At 46.4% G+C, this 18,535-nt stretch overlaps 1 protein-coding gene across 1 annotated transcript in view; it reads right to left on the bottom strand.

The window, feature by feature from the left end:
- Window positions 1-5,836: 5,836 nt before the first annotated feature.
- hunk (hormonally up-regulated Neu-associated kinase) overlaps window positions 5,837-18,535 on the bottom strand; it is a 54,273-nt gene continuing 41,574 nt past the window's right edge. Inside the window, exons 7-10 of the mRNA XM_078232033.1 lie at window positions 18,341-18,509; window positions 13,334-13,414; window positions 9,501-9,639; window positions 5,837-7,093 (exon numbers count right to left, since the gene is read on the bottom strand). Coding sequence (XP_078088159.1) covers window positions 6,450-7,093; window positions 9,501-9,639; window positions 13,334-13,414; window positions 18,341-18,509 — 1,033 coding nt within the window. The 3' untranslated portion in view covers window positions 5,837-6,449. The remainder of the gene's footprint in view (window positions 7,094-9,500; window positions 9,640-13,333; window positions 13,415-18,340; window positions 18,510-18,535) is intronic.

Genomic DNA, 18,535 nt, shown 5'->3' with positions numbered 1-18,535 from the left:
TCAGGAAGCCATTGTCCAGACAGATCCACTGAATCCACTAGCAAGGTGAGATTATCAGATGCAAATGACATCCCTTTGGTTCCCTTTTGAAATGGGCCTGAGCTGTCCCAGGTGCGATATGGGTTTATTCTGCAGGTCCAATGAGTTTTGATGCGTGAGTCTCCTGGTTTTCAGGATTACAAAGAGTCTGTGCAATAAAGGGTGAAGTGCCACCAGCTAAGAAAATAATTCTGTTGTTATTATAACTCCTGGCTGTAGTTCCCAAACAAAGGACCAACCACATGGTTCAAATGGCTTGTAGCAGCCGTCTTTTTGCTTCAGCAGAAAGTCATTTTTTTAAACCCTAGGATAGATCTTAATGTATTGCATACTGCAGTAGCAATTGCCAAACTGTTGTACAACCCCCTTCTGCTCCCCCATCAGCTATTATTTCCATTGATTTTACGGTCAGTGCCAACTTGATGTCACCTATCTTAATAAGGAATCTAACAACGCCAGGTTAAAGTCCAACAGGTGTATTTGGTAGCAAACGCCACTAGCTTTCGGAGTGCTGCTCCTTCGTCAGGTGAGTGGGAGTTCTGTTCACAGCAGGGCATATAAAGACACAAACTCAATTTACAGAATAATAAATAATGATTGGAATGCAAGTCTTTACAGGTAATCAAGTCTTAAAGGTACAGACAATGTGAGTGGAGAGAGCATCAGCACAGGTTAAAAAGATGTGTATTGTCTCCAGACAGGACAGCCAGTGAGACTTTGCAAGTCCAGGCAAGTTGTGGGAATTACAGATAGTGTGACATGAACCCAAGGTCCCGGTTGAGGCCGTCCTCGTGTGTGCGGAACCTGGCTATCAGTCTCTGTTCAGCGACTCTGCACTGTCGTGTGTTGTGAAGGCCGCCTTGGAGAGTGCTTACCCGAATATCAGAGGCCGAATGCACGTGACCGCTGAAGTGCTCCCCAACAGGAAGAGAACAGTCTTGCCTGGTGATTGTCGAGCGGTGTTCATTCATCCATTGTCACAGCGTCTGCATGGTTTCCCCAATGTACCATGCCTCGGGACATCCTTTCCTGCAGCGTATCAGGTAGACAATGTTGGCCGAGTTGCAAGAGTATGTACCGTGTACCTGGTGGATGGTGTTCTCACGTGGGATGATGGCATCCGTGTCGATTATCTGGCATTTCCACATTTTTCCATATTTCCACATCAGACCTATCTTAATGTCAGGATTTATCCCAGCCTTATGTCTCGATTGGCCAGATTTCTTGTAGCCAATAGTTGCTGATGCCCAGTATAAACAGCTCACTTTATCTGAATCAATAAGATGATATTGGGGTCCCTAATGTCAAAACTACCAACATGTTCTAACACGTGCCACCCAAGGGGAACATTCCTGGTTCAAACTGTAGGATTATGCAGCACAATGCTTTGAAAACTGGCACTGGGACTTGATGGGGAAAAGCAAGAGATTTTTTGATTCTGATTCGAGTGTTCCCCCACCCGCCCAATGCCTCCCTTCCACACCACACACTTTAGTTAACAGTTGTAGTAGCTGAGGACTCATGTTAATTCTAATGATTTCAACGAGGTCCATAAGGTTGGCCTCTTGGAGTATGAGCTCCCTGATTGAGGTCACATTCAGGGATTGAGGAGTCCATTCAGGGAGCCTCACCAGTTTTATAAATATGGGAGTGTCAGGTCCACTGGCGCTCCAGATTCTGACTGTGTACCTGAAGCACTCTAGGAGTGGAATTGAGTTTGTAAATAAAGAGAATCTGATGAAGGGACGCTGACCTCTGAGGAGTTATTTCATTTATAGAAGTTTGTCAACAAGCCAATTGACTAATAATATGCTGCCCATGCCACTAAATGGTTGGCAGGGGCATTTGAGCTGGAGTAGACAGGCTACTTTTAGAAAAAATCTTATTAAAATGGTGGGTAGGCTCTTTGTGCTTTGGGAACAACACCCGCCCCCCTCCCCCCCCACCCAGGATAGTACCTACCCATTCTTAATACCCATCTGCACGATAAAGCTTCCCAGCATACCCTCTGTCCAAGACGCCAAGCTTATCTGGCTCTGTGATTGATGACCCTTCTTGCAGTCCTGGGAGTGTCCACTCAGATGTGCTTGGTGCTCCCAGGACTGTTGGTGCTGGAAGCCAATGGATGGGAAGCTGCAGATGCAATTCAACATTTTTTAACATGGATCAAAATTCAACACTTCCAACTCAATGTAAGGCCCCAGACTAGGTATGAAATTGGGTTCTTTGGAGACTTCTGGTTTGAATAAAAAGTCAGAAAGAGATGTATGTGCTGCCTCACTATATAGGCCCAACTGTCCTACACTGAGGTCAGCTGCATTTATTTTAACTTGCAAAGCAATAAATTCAGTAAGAGTGACCAACTGCACAGTGGTTAGCACTGCTGCCTCACAGCGCCAGGGACCCGAGTTCGATTCCCGGCTCGGGGACTGTCTGTGTGGAGTTTGCACATTCTTCCCCTGTCTGCATGGGTTTCCTCCGGGTGCTCCAGTTTCCTCCCACTGTGAAAAGACGTGCTGGTTAGGGTGCATTGGCCATGCTAAATTCTCCCTCAGTGTACCCGAACAGGCACTGGAGTGTGGCGACTAGGGGATTTTCACAGTAACTTCATTGCAGTGTTAATGTAAGTTACTTGTGACTAATAAATAAACTTTTACTTTACTGTCAGGGAAATCTGTTCATTCCTTGATTTCTGCAGGATGGCAGAGGGGTGTGAATAGGGAGATTTTGGGTGTGATTTTCCCGGCGCGCTGTGCTGCTCGAGTAGCACAACAGGCCGGGAAATGTCAGCTGGGAAGGCTGTCGCCAAATTTGTGATCAGCACTTAGCCGGCCGTGACTTTTCCAGGCCATTTTTTCTGGTGTAATCAGCCTCGTGTCAGAAATCACCCATGATTACCACATCCAAATCTCAATTTTCAAGTCATTAGCGAACCCGGGACGATATTGTCCAGGCTCACTAATGATTCCCCAGCCGCCCCCTGCTAAGAGGTTCCCGCCAGCGGGGCTGGCCCAGGGAGGCCTGGCAATCGAGGCTGGCCATCGGGGTTCGGCCAGGGAGGCCGACTGTCAGGGAAGCCGGTGATCGCTGATGGGGGGGTGAGGGGGGGGGGACATTGGGGGGCCGGCAATCAGGAGCCCGGCGATGGCAGGACTAGTGCGCACTCACCGATCTCCCTACTGACAGTTCAGCGCATGTGCAGTGGCCCGCTCAGCACTATGCTGCCGGTCTCTCCGCAGGAGTAGCACCGCCACCCCCCCCCCCCCCCCCCCCCCCACACACACCACCGTGAATCCCCCGTCGGACTCGGTGAAGTACAGAGTGCTGGAAATTCAACAGACTAAGTACACCCAGTTTCCCACCCACTGGGCACAGTTTCCTTTGGGGGAAATTGCGCCCAAACAGTCTGAAATCCATCAGAGGCAGAATTGTGGTGGATGTCACAGATGATGCACTGTTTGCCATCCTACAAGCTACAAAAGATCCAGGTAATCCAGATAGTTAGACTGCCTGAACTTTCCAAGCAGCACACACCACCTTAAGGAGAGAGAATAAAACATAGAACAGAAACAGAAAAATGCTGGAAAATCTCAGCAGGTCTGACAGCATCTGTGGAGAGAGAGTAGAGCCAATGTTTCAATTCCCCACCCGGTTAGATGACCCTGGAACAGAAGCCAACCTCACAAAGACACAGGGACAATCCAAGTCAGGGGAAGCACTCCCTGAACTGCCCAGCAGAGTGACCTTGCCAGCGCTGCAGTGTGAAGTGCCCTCACAGTGGAGATCAGTGTCCCAGCTGTCCCACTGCTCCCACTGGAACAAGATTGGACATTTTGCTGAACTGTACAAGTCAAAACTCCAGAAACATATAGAAGGCCCAAAACGAATCCACAAGGTCTAGACTGATTACCTGAAAGATACAGCCATGCTCCATGGGTGAAGTCAGGGATTGTGGTTTCTCATTTTGGAACGCAGACGTCTTTGACAATGCCATCTAACAATTTTTAAATTAGATTGTGGTACCAGCGTAACAGTCCTGTTAAACAAGGAACCACGGCTCAAAGACCACTGGCTATGAACAATGGACACTCCACTTTAGGGGGCGGGAGGAATTTAGCTTTCAGCCGTTGGCATGATTCTGATCCTGGAACCACTGAGGAATGGTGGAAAACAAATCTTTGATCAGAACCAGCCTTTCTCTCTCCTGAGGAAGAATGCCTGCCTAGCCTTGGATCTCCCCAGATGAATGAGGATGTCAAGACAACCACTACGTTAGCCAACCAGAACAATGGAGGATAAATACTAATGTGGATTGTTTGCTTTGAACAATCTGTTCTCACATTGTGGGCGGCACGGTAGCACAGTGGTTAGCACTGCTGCCTCACAGCTCCAGGGACCTGGGTTCGATTCCCGGCTTGGGTCACTGTCTGTGTGGGGTTTGCACATTTTCCTTGTGTCTGCATGAGTTTCTCCCACAGTCCAAAGATGTGTGGGTTCGGTGCACTGGTCATGTTAAATTGCCCCTTAGTATCCCAGGATGGGTAGGTTAGAGGGATTCGCGGGGTAAATATGTGGGGTTACGGGGATAAGTCCTTGGTGGGATTGTTGTCGGTGCAGACCCGATGGGCCAAATGGCCTCTTTCTGCACTGTAGGATTCTATGAATATCCTACATGATTTGGGCTTGGGGTAGAGTATAACCCCAATCCTGGGTGAACTTTAGTTCAGATTGATAGCCAAGTTCCGCACACATGAGGACGGCCTAAACCGGGATGTTGGATTTATGTCACATTATCAGTAAACCCCACAGCTTGCCTCCTGGACTTGAGGGCTATCCTATCTGGAGTCAATACACATCTCTTTAACCTGTGCTTAATGCTCCCTCCACCCACATTGTCTGTATCTTTAAGATCTGGTTGGTTGTAGGGATTCGCATTCTAATCTAATTCTGTAACTTGATTTTGTGTCTCTGTGCCCTGGTTGAGAGCACATTTCCACTCCATCTGACGAAGGAGCAGCACTCCGAAAGCTAATGGTATTTGCTACCAAATAAACCTGTTGGACTTTAACCTGGTGTTGTTAAAGCTCTTACTGTGTTCACCCCAGTCCAACGCCGGCATCTCCACATCATGAACTTCAGTTCACATAGTTTTCACAGAATATGTGGAAGCTCTGAGTATTTTACATACTTGCTGCAGAATCTTTCAAATGCTCTGAGGGAGTGAGCACTCACCCTTGCACTTGCTGATCTCTGTGTGTAAGTCAGCATGAAGGTGCAACATTCCCTGCTCTTGGGCAGAGTGCAAGTTGTGACCAGGTACAGCTTGCAACATAATTTAGCTCTCATCAGCTACACTTACAGCACAGATAGGACCTGCCTCTGATCAGCAGGGCAGTTTGACAGCAGCTATAGTTCAGCCTATAAAATCTACTAAACCTCCGAACACACCTTAGTAAAAAAATCCATTATACAAGAGAAAGGTTGAACGTGCCTTTTGTAAAACGACACATGAATTCTCCGACTGTTCACGCCGGTGGGATTCTCAAATCCCACCGGCAGCGCATCCCCCGTCCTCGGGTTCCCCAGCGGTGTTGGGGTGGCTTCAATGGGAAATCCCATCGACAGCAAATCCTGCCGTCAGCAAACAGCGTGCCACCTCCTGCCACCGAGAAACACGCAGCCAAAGGGGCGGCGGGGGGAGGTGAGAATCCCTCCCACAATTTCCACAAAAAATCCTTGAATTTTCTGATATTTACGTTAACATGTTGAAAATAAAATACGGAATGCAATCCATTTTAAATCAAGCATACAGCTTTATATAAAAAAAATATTTGCAACAATCAACGGTGTTAGCGTTAAACGATATGTACTAGCTTCTCAGAATGTTTGACCTTTTTCCTTTTGTTAAATCTCTCACCATCCACCTGAAGAATCGCTCGAATACACAGTTGCTTGGGAGGAATGCAAGCAACTTGGCCTCAGTAAGAGAATATCACTCGTTTGGGTAAAAATACAACAGAACTGCTTCTCGGGTGCATTATAACCTTCAGCCCACTGATGGGTGGCTGCTTTGATATATCAACTGCCCCAGCGTGAATTTAAAAGTTCACAAGCCCCAAGTAAAAATGATTGAATGAACAAAGTTGCCTTTGCAGTGAACTTTGAAAGGTTATCATGGCACAGGGGTCATTTAACTTTGAGCTGTTATAAATTACACTGACACATGACCAAATTCTTGGCCTCAAAGATCCAAGTTAGCCGAGTATTCTAAAATTAGGTTAAATATTGTCTACATACGTTCCTGAGAGAAAAGAATAACCATCGAAAAGAAATATATATAGCAAGTAATTTCACCAACTTATTCCTTGGGCTAAATCACATTGAAGTCCAGCTGTGGTTGAGTGATGAAGTCAGCAATGGGATTGTAGACTGCTGGCAGTACCCAGCACGTTCTGTATAATATCTGATGTGGGTAAGGAAGGGCCATTGGTTTCTTTGGGCCCTCCTGGCCTGAACTGTATCGTTTGATTCCGTTTCCTTAGCATCTGTCCAATGCCCATCGTTGGAAACTTGCCCCTGCTTTTAACCAGATAAGGATTGCCCAGTTCGTTGGACCTTATATTTTGGGAAACAGGCGACACCATCTGGCCTCCCGCAAGGTTTTGCTTTTCTTCATACACTGGAACGGTGAGAGCAAGAGGAAGTTTCATGGATCTTATGCACCCATGTTGCTGAACTGAATCGGCAGTCTGTTCAGTGGATGCGTAAGAGAACATCCCTGCAGGTCCCATGCCCTTATGTTGGGGAACTAGTTCGATTCGATCTTGCCCCGTGCAAGGTGGGTACCCACTGCCCGCAACGGGAAAACTATCTTTTGCTCCTAGTTTTGTGCTGACAGTGTCGGGGGGCAGAGAGTCATGCTGTCTGACGGACACGGGGGTTCTGGAGAGAGGATGCTGCATTTCCAGGTACTCCAAGGAATGTGAGTTGACGCGTCCATTTTTGCTGGCTGCGACTGGGGCAGAGAGGGGAAGGCAAGGTTCCAGCATCAGCCCTGTGGACAGAAGGTTAAAACAGAGTTTGAATACTGAGATTTCCCCACAACAATGACACTTTGAAATGACTTACTTCTCTTGAGAATTTTGCAACATACAGCAAAAAAAAATCAGATATTCTGCTGTGCCCAAATCAGTCCCTCATTTTAAGAATATAAACATGGAAATTACAAAAAATGACTGTATGAATGTTTACTACCTTTGGATTAAATTAATCTGCTGTTTTAATTGAATCATTTATTGGTTTATTTAAAATGGCTAAAACCTTCATTAAAAAAGCAATCAAAAAATTGATATGAAGAGGTTAAGGATTTATATGGTAATAATTCCACATAATTCACAGATTTTATTTTCTAAACATAGAATTAGAGTTGTAACACATTGTGAAGTACTTTTGAAGTGTAGTCGCTGTTGTAATGTACGAAAAGCATTGGCTAACATTCACACAGCAAGTTCCCACAACAATAATGTGACAATGTCCAAATAATCTGTCTCTGTGATGTTGATTGAGGGATAAATGTTAGCCAGGGCACCAGAGACTTAGAGGTTAAAGTTAAAGTTTATGTATTGGTCACAGGTAAGGTTTACATTAACACTGTAATGAAGTTACTGTGAAATTCCCCATAAGGGACTATCCCTTGCTCTTCTTCAAAATGGTGCCATGGGATCTTTTATATTCACATTAGAGAACAGTCAGGATCTTGGTTTAACATCTCATCTGAAAGACAGCACCTCCAGCAGTGAAGCACTCTCTCAGTACTGCACTTGAGTGTCAGCCTAGATTTTTGTGCTCATATGTCTGAAGTGGGATTTGAAGTCACAACCTCAAGGGGCAAGAGTGCTGCCAAATGAGCCACGACAAACACTTGGCCCGCACATAAGGGGTGGAATTTTCCCATCCCGCCCGCCACGGGAATAGTAGAGGGGGGTGGGGGGGGACGACCACGCAAAGGTCTGTTGACCTCAGGGAGAATTTCCAGCTTTGAGGCGAGCGTGGCTGGAAAATCCCACCTAAGGTGTCAATTTGCGCATTGAGACGGTGCTAACCCTTTTGAAGAGCAATTCATTTAGTCCCATTAGTCCCACTCCTTTCCCTGTTTCTCTATCCATGAGACTGTGAACCCACATCCCTGGAACTATTCTAGTAAATCTCTTCTATACTCTCTCAAAAGCCTTTTGATTTGATTTATTATTGTCACATGTATTAGTATACAGTGAAAAGTATTGTTTCTTGCCTGCTATACAGACAAAGCATACCGTTCATAGAGAAGGAAAGGAGAGGGTGCAGAATGTAGTATTGCAGTCATAGCTAGGGTGTAGAGAAAGATCAACCTAATATGAGGCAGGTCCATTCAACTGTCTGAAGGCAGCAGGGAAGAAGCTGTTCTTGAGTCGGTTGGTACGTGACCTCAGAGTTCTGTATCTTTTTCCCGACGGAAGAAGGTGGAAGAGAGAATGTCTGGAGCTATGTCCTTGCTAAGGTATGGTACCAAGAATTTGACACAGTTTTCCAGTTGAGATCAAATGAGTGTTTTAGACAGGTTTAACATGTACTCCGTGCCTCTTTCTCAAGCTCAAGATTCCATCAGCTTTATTAATCATGCTGCCACCTTTTTCCTACCAAGACCAATTACAACAACATTTTTTCATGTTAAATTTTTGCCTGACCTGTCTGCCCTTTCCATCAGCCTGCCTGTGTCCTCTTGAAGTCTCTGGCTAATTTCTTCACCGTTTACTACACTTTCAAGTTTTGTATCACCTGCAAATTTCAAAACCGCATTCTTTACCCACAGGTCCACATCATTAACGTGTATCAAACACAGTGGTCCTGGGATTTCAACCTTGGGGATCTCCGCTGTGTATCTCCCTCCAGTCTGAAGAACAACCATTCAACATAATTCCCTGCTTTCTACCCATTAGATATGTTTGCATCCATTCCACTATTCCCCTTTTGTGGTGAAAGGGTTAAAAATCAGCCATGCCGTAAGAATTTCTGTGAAGCAGCTTTGACTGCAAATAAAGTTGTACAATGGACAAAGGGGGAGCATGCAGGGCCTCAGATGAGAAGGGGTGGCACAGTGGTGAGCACTGCTGCCTCACGGTGTCAGCGGCCTGTGTTCAATTCCCGGCTTGAGTCACCGTGTGGGTTTCCTCCGGGTGCTCGGGTTTCCTCCCACAGTCCGAGATGTGCGGGTTAGGTGCATTGGCCGTGCTAAATTCTCCCCCAGTGTATCCGAACAGATGCCGGAGTGTGGCGACTAGGGGATTTTCACAGTAACTTCATTGCAGTGTTAATGTAAGCCTACTTGCGACACTAATTAAAAATATATATTAATGGCCACTTAAGGATCCTCACCCCACCCCCAGCCTCAATCTTTAGGCTGGAGAGAGCCCGAGCAGGCTTACCTCTCTCTGGAATGGGAACCTTTCTCTCCTTCAGCACAGTTTTGTTAGGGTTTGAAGGTTTTGATCCTTTCTCTGCTTTCCTTAAGGACGGTTTCTGAAAATACTCCACTCCTTTCTCTGGATTCTTGGGCTTCTTTTCCTATGGAGGTGGAAGTTACAAAACATATCCCTTCAATAAAAATGGATTTTGCAAAGAAATTATACCTTAGTAAAAGGCACCACCTTTATTCTTCATCTCCAAAGAAGATTTTTAGTTTTTCAAGGGCTCTGAATAGTGCATGTAGCATGAATTGCAGGAAGATCACAACAGATTTTATTCCGTTTACAGCTCTGCAGTTTAGTGATTGATGTTATCAGGTAACACCAGATAACAGGGCACAAGCAGGGGTGTAGTGGAGTACTCTCCAATTGCTCGGGTGAGTGCAGCTCCAACACTCAAGAAGGTCAACACCATTAGGACAAAGCAGTCTGCTTGATTGGCACCCATCCACAAACATTCACTCCCCCCACCACTGAAGAACTGTGATAGCAGTGTGCACCATATGCAAGATGCATTGCAGCAATTCGCCAAGGATTCTCCGACAGCACCTTCCAAACCCTTGACCTCTACCGCCTAGTCGAACAAGGGCAGCCGATGTATGGGAGCACCACCAGCTGCAAGTTCCCCTCCAAGGCAAACACCATCCTGGCTTGGAAATATATTGCCCTTCCTTCACTATCGCTGGCTCAAAATTCTGGAACCACCCTCTCCAACAGCACTGTGGGTGTACCTACGCCACAGGGACTGCCGTAGTTCAAGAAAGTGGTTCATCTCTATAATCTTGAGGGCAATTAGAGATGGGTAATAGATGCTGGCTTAGTAAGCAATGCCTACATCCCTACCTTGGCCCAATTAGGGTCCTTAGTTGCCACTTAATAGTCATTTAAGGATGTTTTCCTGCCCACTTTCTATTGTTAGCCTGGCAGGCGGCTTACATATCGGGAGGAAATTAGAAAAATCTTAAAATCTACATCTCTGTCAGAAAACAGGCTGGGGGGGATGCACAAACATATGAAGCTCCCTTTTGATGCTGTGCACCCTCCAGTGAAGGCTCAGAAATCTCCGGACCTCCCTCACCCCCAAGACCTATCCCTGGAATCCGAATGGCACCCCCCTCCAGTGACACCCCACCCTTCCCCCCCCCACTTAAGCAGTTGGTGCATTTCATCTTTAGCCTCCCTCAATTCTCCGCTAGCCTCAATGCTACCAGTCACTACCAGACATTCTAGTTTATCGCTCCTACGTACATGTCCAAAGAATTGTCCTTGTCGCTTGACGATGATTTGCAAAAATTTGCCTGTTTTCCTCAAAGTCTCCTCATTAATTGTGTGTGTGTTGTCCAATTAATCTTCATCATAGGGTGTCCATGCAGTAATGTAGACCAGATGTACCATTTAGCAATTTTAGGGAGACAAGTATTGCGATGTGTTAACAGTGGGAGATAAGAGAGGAGGACATGATTGTAAACGGGGAGTGCTAGAGAAAGAGGGAGATTCAGTAAAGGGAAGGGAATTGGTTGGGGTACAGTGTCTTTGTGAGGTCGAGCCAGAAGAGTAGAACGTTTCTCCAAGCTGGACATTAACGTGTTAACCATAGAAACCCTACAGTGCAGAAGAAGGCCATTCAACCCATCGAGTCTGCACCAACAACAGTCCCACCGAGACCTTATCCCCACATATTTATCCTGCTAATCGCACTAAACTACACATCCTGGGACACTAAGGGGCAATTTAACATGGCCAAGTACCTAACCTGCACATCTTTGGATTGTGGGAGGAAACCGGAGCACCCAGAGGAAACCCACACAGACAAAGTGCAAATTCCACACAGACAGTGACCCAAGCTGGGAATCGAACCTAGGTCTCTGGAGCTGTGAGGCAGTCGTGCTGACCACTGTGCCACCGTGTCGCCCCAATGAATGGCTGTTTAATGTTGGGGAAATGCTGTTTTGCCTCTTTACTGAAAACCCAAATATAATTTTGTTATTTCTTCCTTTTAAGATCAACAATCTATCAATTGTAAAGCATAAAAAGAAATCGAAGACATAATTTTCGATGCTTTCGTCCCTTTCATCATCCCCCCCTCAAGCCGTCATTTAATTTGTTTTGTTCTTCCCTTGTACCACTGAAGGAATGTCGGACACACCCAGTGTTAAGTTACAAATCCAAGTAACTACTTGCTTTGAAATGTCAAATAGACTTATAATCAGGGCCGATCTTGAATTGTCAGCTCTCCAGGGCCTGTGTCAGCCTTTCTTTCAAAGCTGTTGGTCCGCTTGTACTGGTTACCTAGTTTAGCGTGTGTGTTGGCAATTAACACCAGTCTCAACACACCCAGTGCTCCCCTGGATGGGCCTGGCTGTTGGGAAAAGCCTGGTTTGCTTTCAGTGTCTCCAGACAATCCAGCAGGAGGGGTGAAACAGTTCCTTCATCGGGAGGTTTGCCCCCCCAAAAGAAAATTGAAGAGAGGATTTATATCGAGGAACTTGAAACTAAAGCACAGCTGCCCTTTATAGGAATCCGACATACATGCTCGAGTTGACTGAGCACAAGAGAGATTTACTGGGTTCTTCAGGCCAAATGCTGAAAAACAGAAATCGCCCAGACGGAAGACTGTGTGGCAGCTGCAAACGTTTGTCGAACTGCTTCAGGCAAACTTAATGGTAGCTGGACAAAGGGATCAGTCTACTCAGTGCATCAAGTAACAGACAGCTTTCTCTCAGCGCCCAGAGCTCTATGTAAGCTGATAAAGAACAGAGTTATCTTCTCAACAGATGGAGCAAAACAGTAAGGGTCGAATTGTTTCCAAAAACCAACACAAAATAGCGACTAATTATGTGATGTGCAACACTCTTTTTCAAAAAAGACACCTTGAAAGGTCGTCAGCCCTTTTTCTCACTGCATCTTCCAGGCATTAATATCCCGAAAATTACAGCTAAACATTGCCCTTTGCAATCCTGGTTGGTGCCTCCACGATATGCAACCCAGGTACCAACCGTTCCAGGAGAAAACTAGCTTTGCCAAGCATCCACGGTGGCACAGTGGTTAGCACTGCCACTTCACAGCGCCAGGGATCTGGGTTCGATTCCCGGCTTGGGTCACTGTCTGCTGAGTCTACACGTTCTCCCTGTGTCTGCGTGGGATTTCTCTGGGTGCTCTGGTTTCCTCCTACAGTCTAAAAGACGTGCTGGTTAGGGTGCATTGACGTGAACAGGTGCCGGAGTGTGGCGACCAGGGGGATTTCACAGTAACTTCATTGCAGTGTTAATGTAAGCCTTACTTGTGACTAATAAATGAACCTTAACTTTAATTTCTTCCTGACAACGCTTGTTTTCTCAGCCAAGGATACTGATTTGATTTTTGATTTGATTTGATTTATTATTGTCACATGTATTAGCATACAATGAAAAGTATTGTTTCCTGCACGCTATACAAAGCATACCGTTCATAGAGAAGGAAACGAGGGAGTGCAGAATGTAGTGTTACAGTTATAGTGTAGAGAAAGATCCAGTTTCCTCCTACAGTCTGAAAGATGTGCTGGTTAGGTGAATTGGCCATGCTGAATTCTCCCTCAGTGGAAACAATTGTATAAGGAATTCCAAACTTAAGGTGTTCAGGTAGTAGATTGCTTTAAACAGAAATAGAACTAAATGTTCAGAGTGGATTAGCGCAGAATAGCACGTTTAGTCAGAAGTAATAGTTCTCGGAGTTGTAACATTAGCTATAGACTGCAAATAGCTGTACAAATAAACACAGGCGGAGAATATGATCAGATAAACCTATAGTCACTGTACCTCCTGTACTTCCTTGAGTTGGTATTTATCAGGCTGGTGCAGCAGGTTCTTGTAGCAGATACCATTTGCAAAGTCTCTTTTCTATAGTAGAGAGAAAATAGAGTTAACATTAAAAGACTGGAAGAAGATTTATTCCATCTGTTTGGCATTATGAAATGGTGAACATGTTTATAAAAGTGCATCAACACTTTTTCTAACACACAGGAGAAATCATCCTCCATTATCTGTTTACTTAAAAATTTTACATTAGGAAGGTAATCTTCCTGGATCTGTGTCAGGATATATTGATTGCCGAGGCCCAGACGTAGGAAAATACATTCCAGTAAAAGGCTGTGAATAGTTTTTGTACTGATCACCTGGATAAGAATGGTTCGATCAAGCAGACGCAGCATGGATTCATGAAGAGAAAGTCGTGTTTGACGAATTTACTGGATTTTTATGAAGATGTAACCAGTGCGGTTGACAGAGGGGAACCGGTGGATGTGGTGTTTTTGGATTTCCAGAAGACGTTCGATAGGGTGCCTCACAAAAGGTTGCTGCAGAAGATTAGGGTACACGGAGTTGGGGGTAAAGTGTTAGCGTGGATTGAGGACTGGCTATCTAACAGGAAGCAGAGAGTTGGAATAAATGGGTGCTTTTCTGGTTGGCAGTTGGTGACTAGTGGCGTGCCGCAGGGATCGGTGCTGGGGCCTCAACTGTTTACCATATACATAGACGATCTGGAGGAGGGGACCGAGTGTAGGGTAACAAAGTTTGCGGATGATACAAAGATGAGTGGGAAAGCGAATTGCGTGGAGGATGCGGAAAGTCTGCAGAGAGATTTGGATAGGCTAAGTGAGTGGGCGAGGATCTGGCAAATGGAGTATAACGTTGACAAGTGTGAGGTTATCCACTTTGGAAGGAATAATAGTAAAATGGACTACTATTTAAATGGTGAAAAATTACAACATGCTAACTGTGCAGAGGGACCTGGGGGTCCTTGTGCGTGAATCGCAAAAACTCAGTTTGTAGGTGCAGCAGGTGATCAAGAAGGCAAATGGAATGTTGGCCTTTATTGCGAAGGGGATGGAGTATAAAAGCAGGGAGGTCTTGCTGCAATTGTACAAGGTACTGGTGAGGCCGCAACTGGAGTACTGAGTGCAATTTTGGTCCCCTTATTTGCGGAAGGATGTATTGGCCTTGGAGGAAGTACAGAGAAGGTTCACCAGGTTGATACCGGAGATGAGGGGGTTAGCTTATGAGGAGAGATTGAGTAGATTGGGCCTGTACTCGTTGGAGTTTAGAGGGGAGATCTTATCGAGGCATATAAGATAATGAAGGGGCTGGATAGGGTAGAGGCAGAGAGATTCTTTCCACTAAGAGGACACAGCCTCAAAATAAGGGGGAGTCAGTTTAGGACAGAGTTGAGGAGGAACTTCTTCTCTCAGAGGATAGTGAATCTCTGGAATTCTCTGCCCATTGAAGCAGTGGAGGCTACCTCGTTAAATATGTTTAAGTCACAGGTAGATAGGTTTCTGATCAATAAGGGAATTAAGGGTTATGGGGAGCTGGCGGGTAAGTGGAACTAAACCACTATCAGATCAGCCATGATCTTATTGAATGGCGGGGCAGGCTCGAGGGGCTAGATGGCCTACTCCTGCTCCTATTTCTTATGTTCTTACGTTCTTATTTCCAAAGAGATTTTTGTATTTAAAAAGTTGCTGTGTTTAAGAGCAACAAAATAATCAGGCACCATTAAACCGTGAACATCATTCTCGGGCCTCCTATTTTAAAAAAGTCACAAAAAATGTGGAATTATTTCAAAGATTTCCTTTATTCTGTCCTTCTATTGATAGTAGAGTCATTAAGCTCAATTAGTAGGGATGCAGTTATCGACACAGAGCACTCCTGCAATTTCTGAGCTGCAACAATGTGTGTGTTAATTCAGCTTCTGAACTAAGAGTGCCAGTAAATCCATTCAACCAATTCCCTCAAAGGGTATGCTCACCAATTGCTGTTTGGGCATGGATTTATATGGAATAATAAGTGGCATCGTCATTCACATGTTGGGGGCGATTCTCCCACCCTGACATACTAATATCTTAGCACATCGGGCCGGGTGAATCGCGTGTGCACCGATTCACGGGATTTGAGCATGCGTTCCCGACACACGTGCATCTCCCAGCGCAGTCGGAACCACGCTGGAAACCGGTAGGACCAGCAGGTAAGTAATTTTAATTTATTTCTAATGTTATTTGAATGTGATTATCGGGCCCAGGACTGAAGTGGCCGGGCCCGATAGCATCTCCCACCCCACCAGTACAATTTCATTCCGGCGGGGTTTAGAGTAGCTCCCCGCTTTCGGGGAACTAGCGGGAGACCCCGCTGGAGTGAAGGGAGGGCAATCGGGGTCCCCCAGAGGGTTGGGCAGTTGGGGGGGGGGTGCCCCCTGGCCATGGGCACCTGGGCAGTGCCAGCTTTTGCCTCCTGGCACTGTCCAAGGGGAAAAATGCCCATGCCCAGTGGGCATCTTGGCACTGCCCATTGGGCATCGGGAAGTGCCAAGGAGCTGGGGTCTAGTGGGTGGGGCCAGCTGGGGGCAGGGCCTGGGGGCTATGGGTGGGGTGGGGGTCCCGCTGCCACTCTGCATTGCGATCTGGTAGGGCAGAAGGGATGCCAGTGATCAGGGTGGGTTGGGGGGGGGGGGGGCGGTTGGACTGCCAGGGTTTGGGGGGGGGGGGGGAGTGGGTGTGGGGAGATCCTCACAGCTGGGGGGGGGTGGGCTGGAGATCGGGGAACTCTGGGATGGGAGAGGGGGGGTCGGGGCTGGCCCGGGAATGGTCATGGGGGCTGCGATTGGGCCATGTGGGAGGTTATGGGGACAGCACCTCGATGGTCTCGGGCTGGCCAGCGATTGAGATGGCCAGCAATTGGGAGGCTGACAGTTTGAGGCCACTGTGCAGACTCTGGCGTGAATAGGCCCCGCCCCCTCCGAGCTTGTAATGATATTCATGATTGTGACCTCTGCATTGCACAGAGTGTGGGAGATTCAGATCGGAACTCCCACTGAAAAAACAATCGTGATTTACACCAGTTTTCCCGCGAATTCAGCATTTTGAACCTTTTTGGGAGGATTGCCCCCATTTTGTATCTTCAAGGTTCACTGAAGACAATGTCAAAGTGTAATTTGTTGCAAAACCCTGTTGTGAGGTAAAACACAATAGGGTGGCACAGTGGTTAGCACTATTGCCGCACAGCTCCAGGACGCAGGTTCAATTCTGGCCTTGGGTCACTGTCTGTGTGGAATCTGCACGTTCTCCCTGTGTCTGCGTGGGTTTCCTCCGGGTGCTCTGGTTTCCTCCCACAGTTCAAAGATGTGCGGGTTAGGTTGATTGGCCATGCTAAATTCTCCCTTAGTGTCAGGGGGTTTAGCAGGGTAAATATGTGGGGTTACGGGTTTGGGGCCTGGGTGGGATTGTTGTCAGTGCAGGCTCGATAGGCTGAATGGCCTCCTTCTGCACTGTAGGGATTCTATGAATCTATGAAAAAGAGGCCACTCAGGATCAGCCTGCAAACAGACTGAACATATTGACATTAATAAATGGAGGCGGAACAGCACCAACAAGATTCCACAGAGAACTTCTTTAAAGTGTGCCTGCATAACTCAGCAAACAAAGCACGAACAGGGCCCCACAGAGGAACTGTCAAAAGTGTCATCATTTTAACATCAACTTAACTGGAGGGGAAGAAGGAAAAGATCACACAGTGAGTGGTACAACATTGAACTCCAGTGTTTCCTCTTCTGTTGAGTGAATTTAAAGAATAATAGAATAGCAATGTCTCACACTAGAATGATTATCTGAGTAAATACAGAATATAGGATTCACTATTCCTCGACCACCATGAATAAGATACAATGAACGGGATTCTACAGTCCTATATGCCAGGAACTAGCAATTCCTACCTGAAGTCAACGGTTTGTCAAATTTTCCGTTCCGCCCAGATGATTACTGCCATGGGCAGGACTTGAAAATCCCGGCTAATATCTGGTAATTATCACACTGTTATTAATGGGATGTTGCCAAGCATAATTCAGCTGCCGTGTTTCCTACCTTACAACAGTGACTACACTTCAGAAGTCCTTCACTGGCTGCAAAGTGCTTGGGGGCCAACTGACGTTGTGATAGGTGCGAGGCACATGCAAGTCTTTGGGTGGAATTGTATCGGCACGTCCGCCCGAGGTTCGTACAGTCCCGCCCGAGGCCAACGAAGAATGTCGTTCTCCGAGCCTCACCTGTCCCTGGAATCGGGGGTGGACGTGCCAGTAAAATTCCAGCCCTTATATCAATTTTCACATGAGTTTGGACAGCAAGTATTGCTGAAACCCTTATGCCTCAATCTTATCAACCCTGCATCCAACCACTTACACTTCCAGTCGGGAAGATCACTAGATAACTGACAAGAGCAGGAATCCTGGCTTACTTTTCCTTTCATGGTGGTGGTGTATTACAGTTCAGTCAGGGCGTTGGCAACATGCAGCATGCACTTTTACCTGAATGTTGTAATCTGGTGATATGGATAATGACGGTAGAGGTGCCTGTGTTCTTTCCATCACATAACTGACCAGGAATCTCCCCTGCTCTTACCGCCAGCCATTGGCATGTGTTGGAAGGATTTGCAGGTTAAAACTAAACCTGCTTGGCCGTGTTATGAATGCACCTTCTCTTGAGCAGCGAGTCCTGGGCTGGGACTCGAACCTGGAGCTCCTGACTCAGAGGCTACCCACTACCCACTGCGCCACGGAACCTGCAGTGCTGAGATTAAATGCAACCCAATGCCCCATCAGCAATTGATGAGAATCTATGGAACAGAATGGGGATGATACAGGACCTGCGGTGTTCTCCATGTTTCAGTTACTTATTGTTTTAACTGGCTACCTAGCTTTCACACTGAAATAATTGTGAGATATTTCTACCCAGTATATATTTCTCACCTCAAACATTCTTTCCAAAGCAAATCATTACTTACCTGAATGCTTTTAAAATAATGTTCCAATTTCCTATTTAGCAGAAAGTAAATGGAAAGGGTGTGGGAAGCTCGATTGGATAGCACTGTGTTTACCACCTCAGCATGTTTATATCCCAGTTTCTCAGTCATGTGAAGCAGCACACTCTGATTCAAATCCCCTGGATGAAGCCTAGACAAGCAGAAATCATCGGGTGG

This window comes from Mustelus asterias, chromosome 17, assembly GCF_964213995.1.
Source record: "Mustelus asterias chromosome 17, sMusAst1.hap1.1, whole genome shotgun sequence".
Lineage (NCBI taxonomy): Eukaryota > Metazoa > Chordata > Chondrichthyes > Carcharhiniformes > Triakidae > Mustelus > Mustelus asterias.
This window is presented reverse-complemented; position numbering and strand designations above follow the sequence as displayed.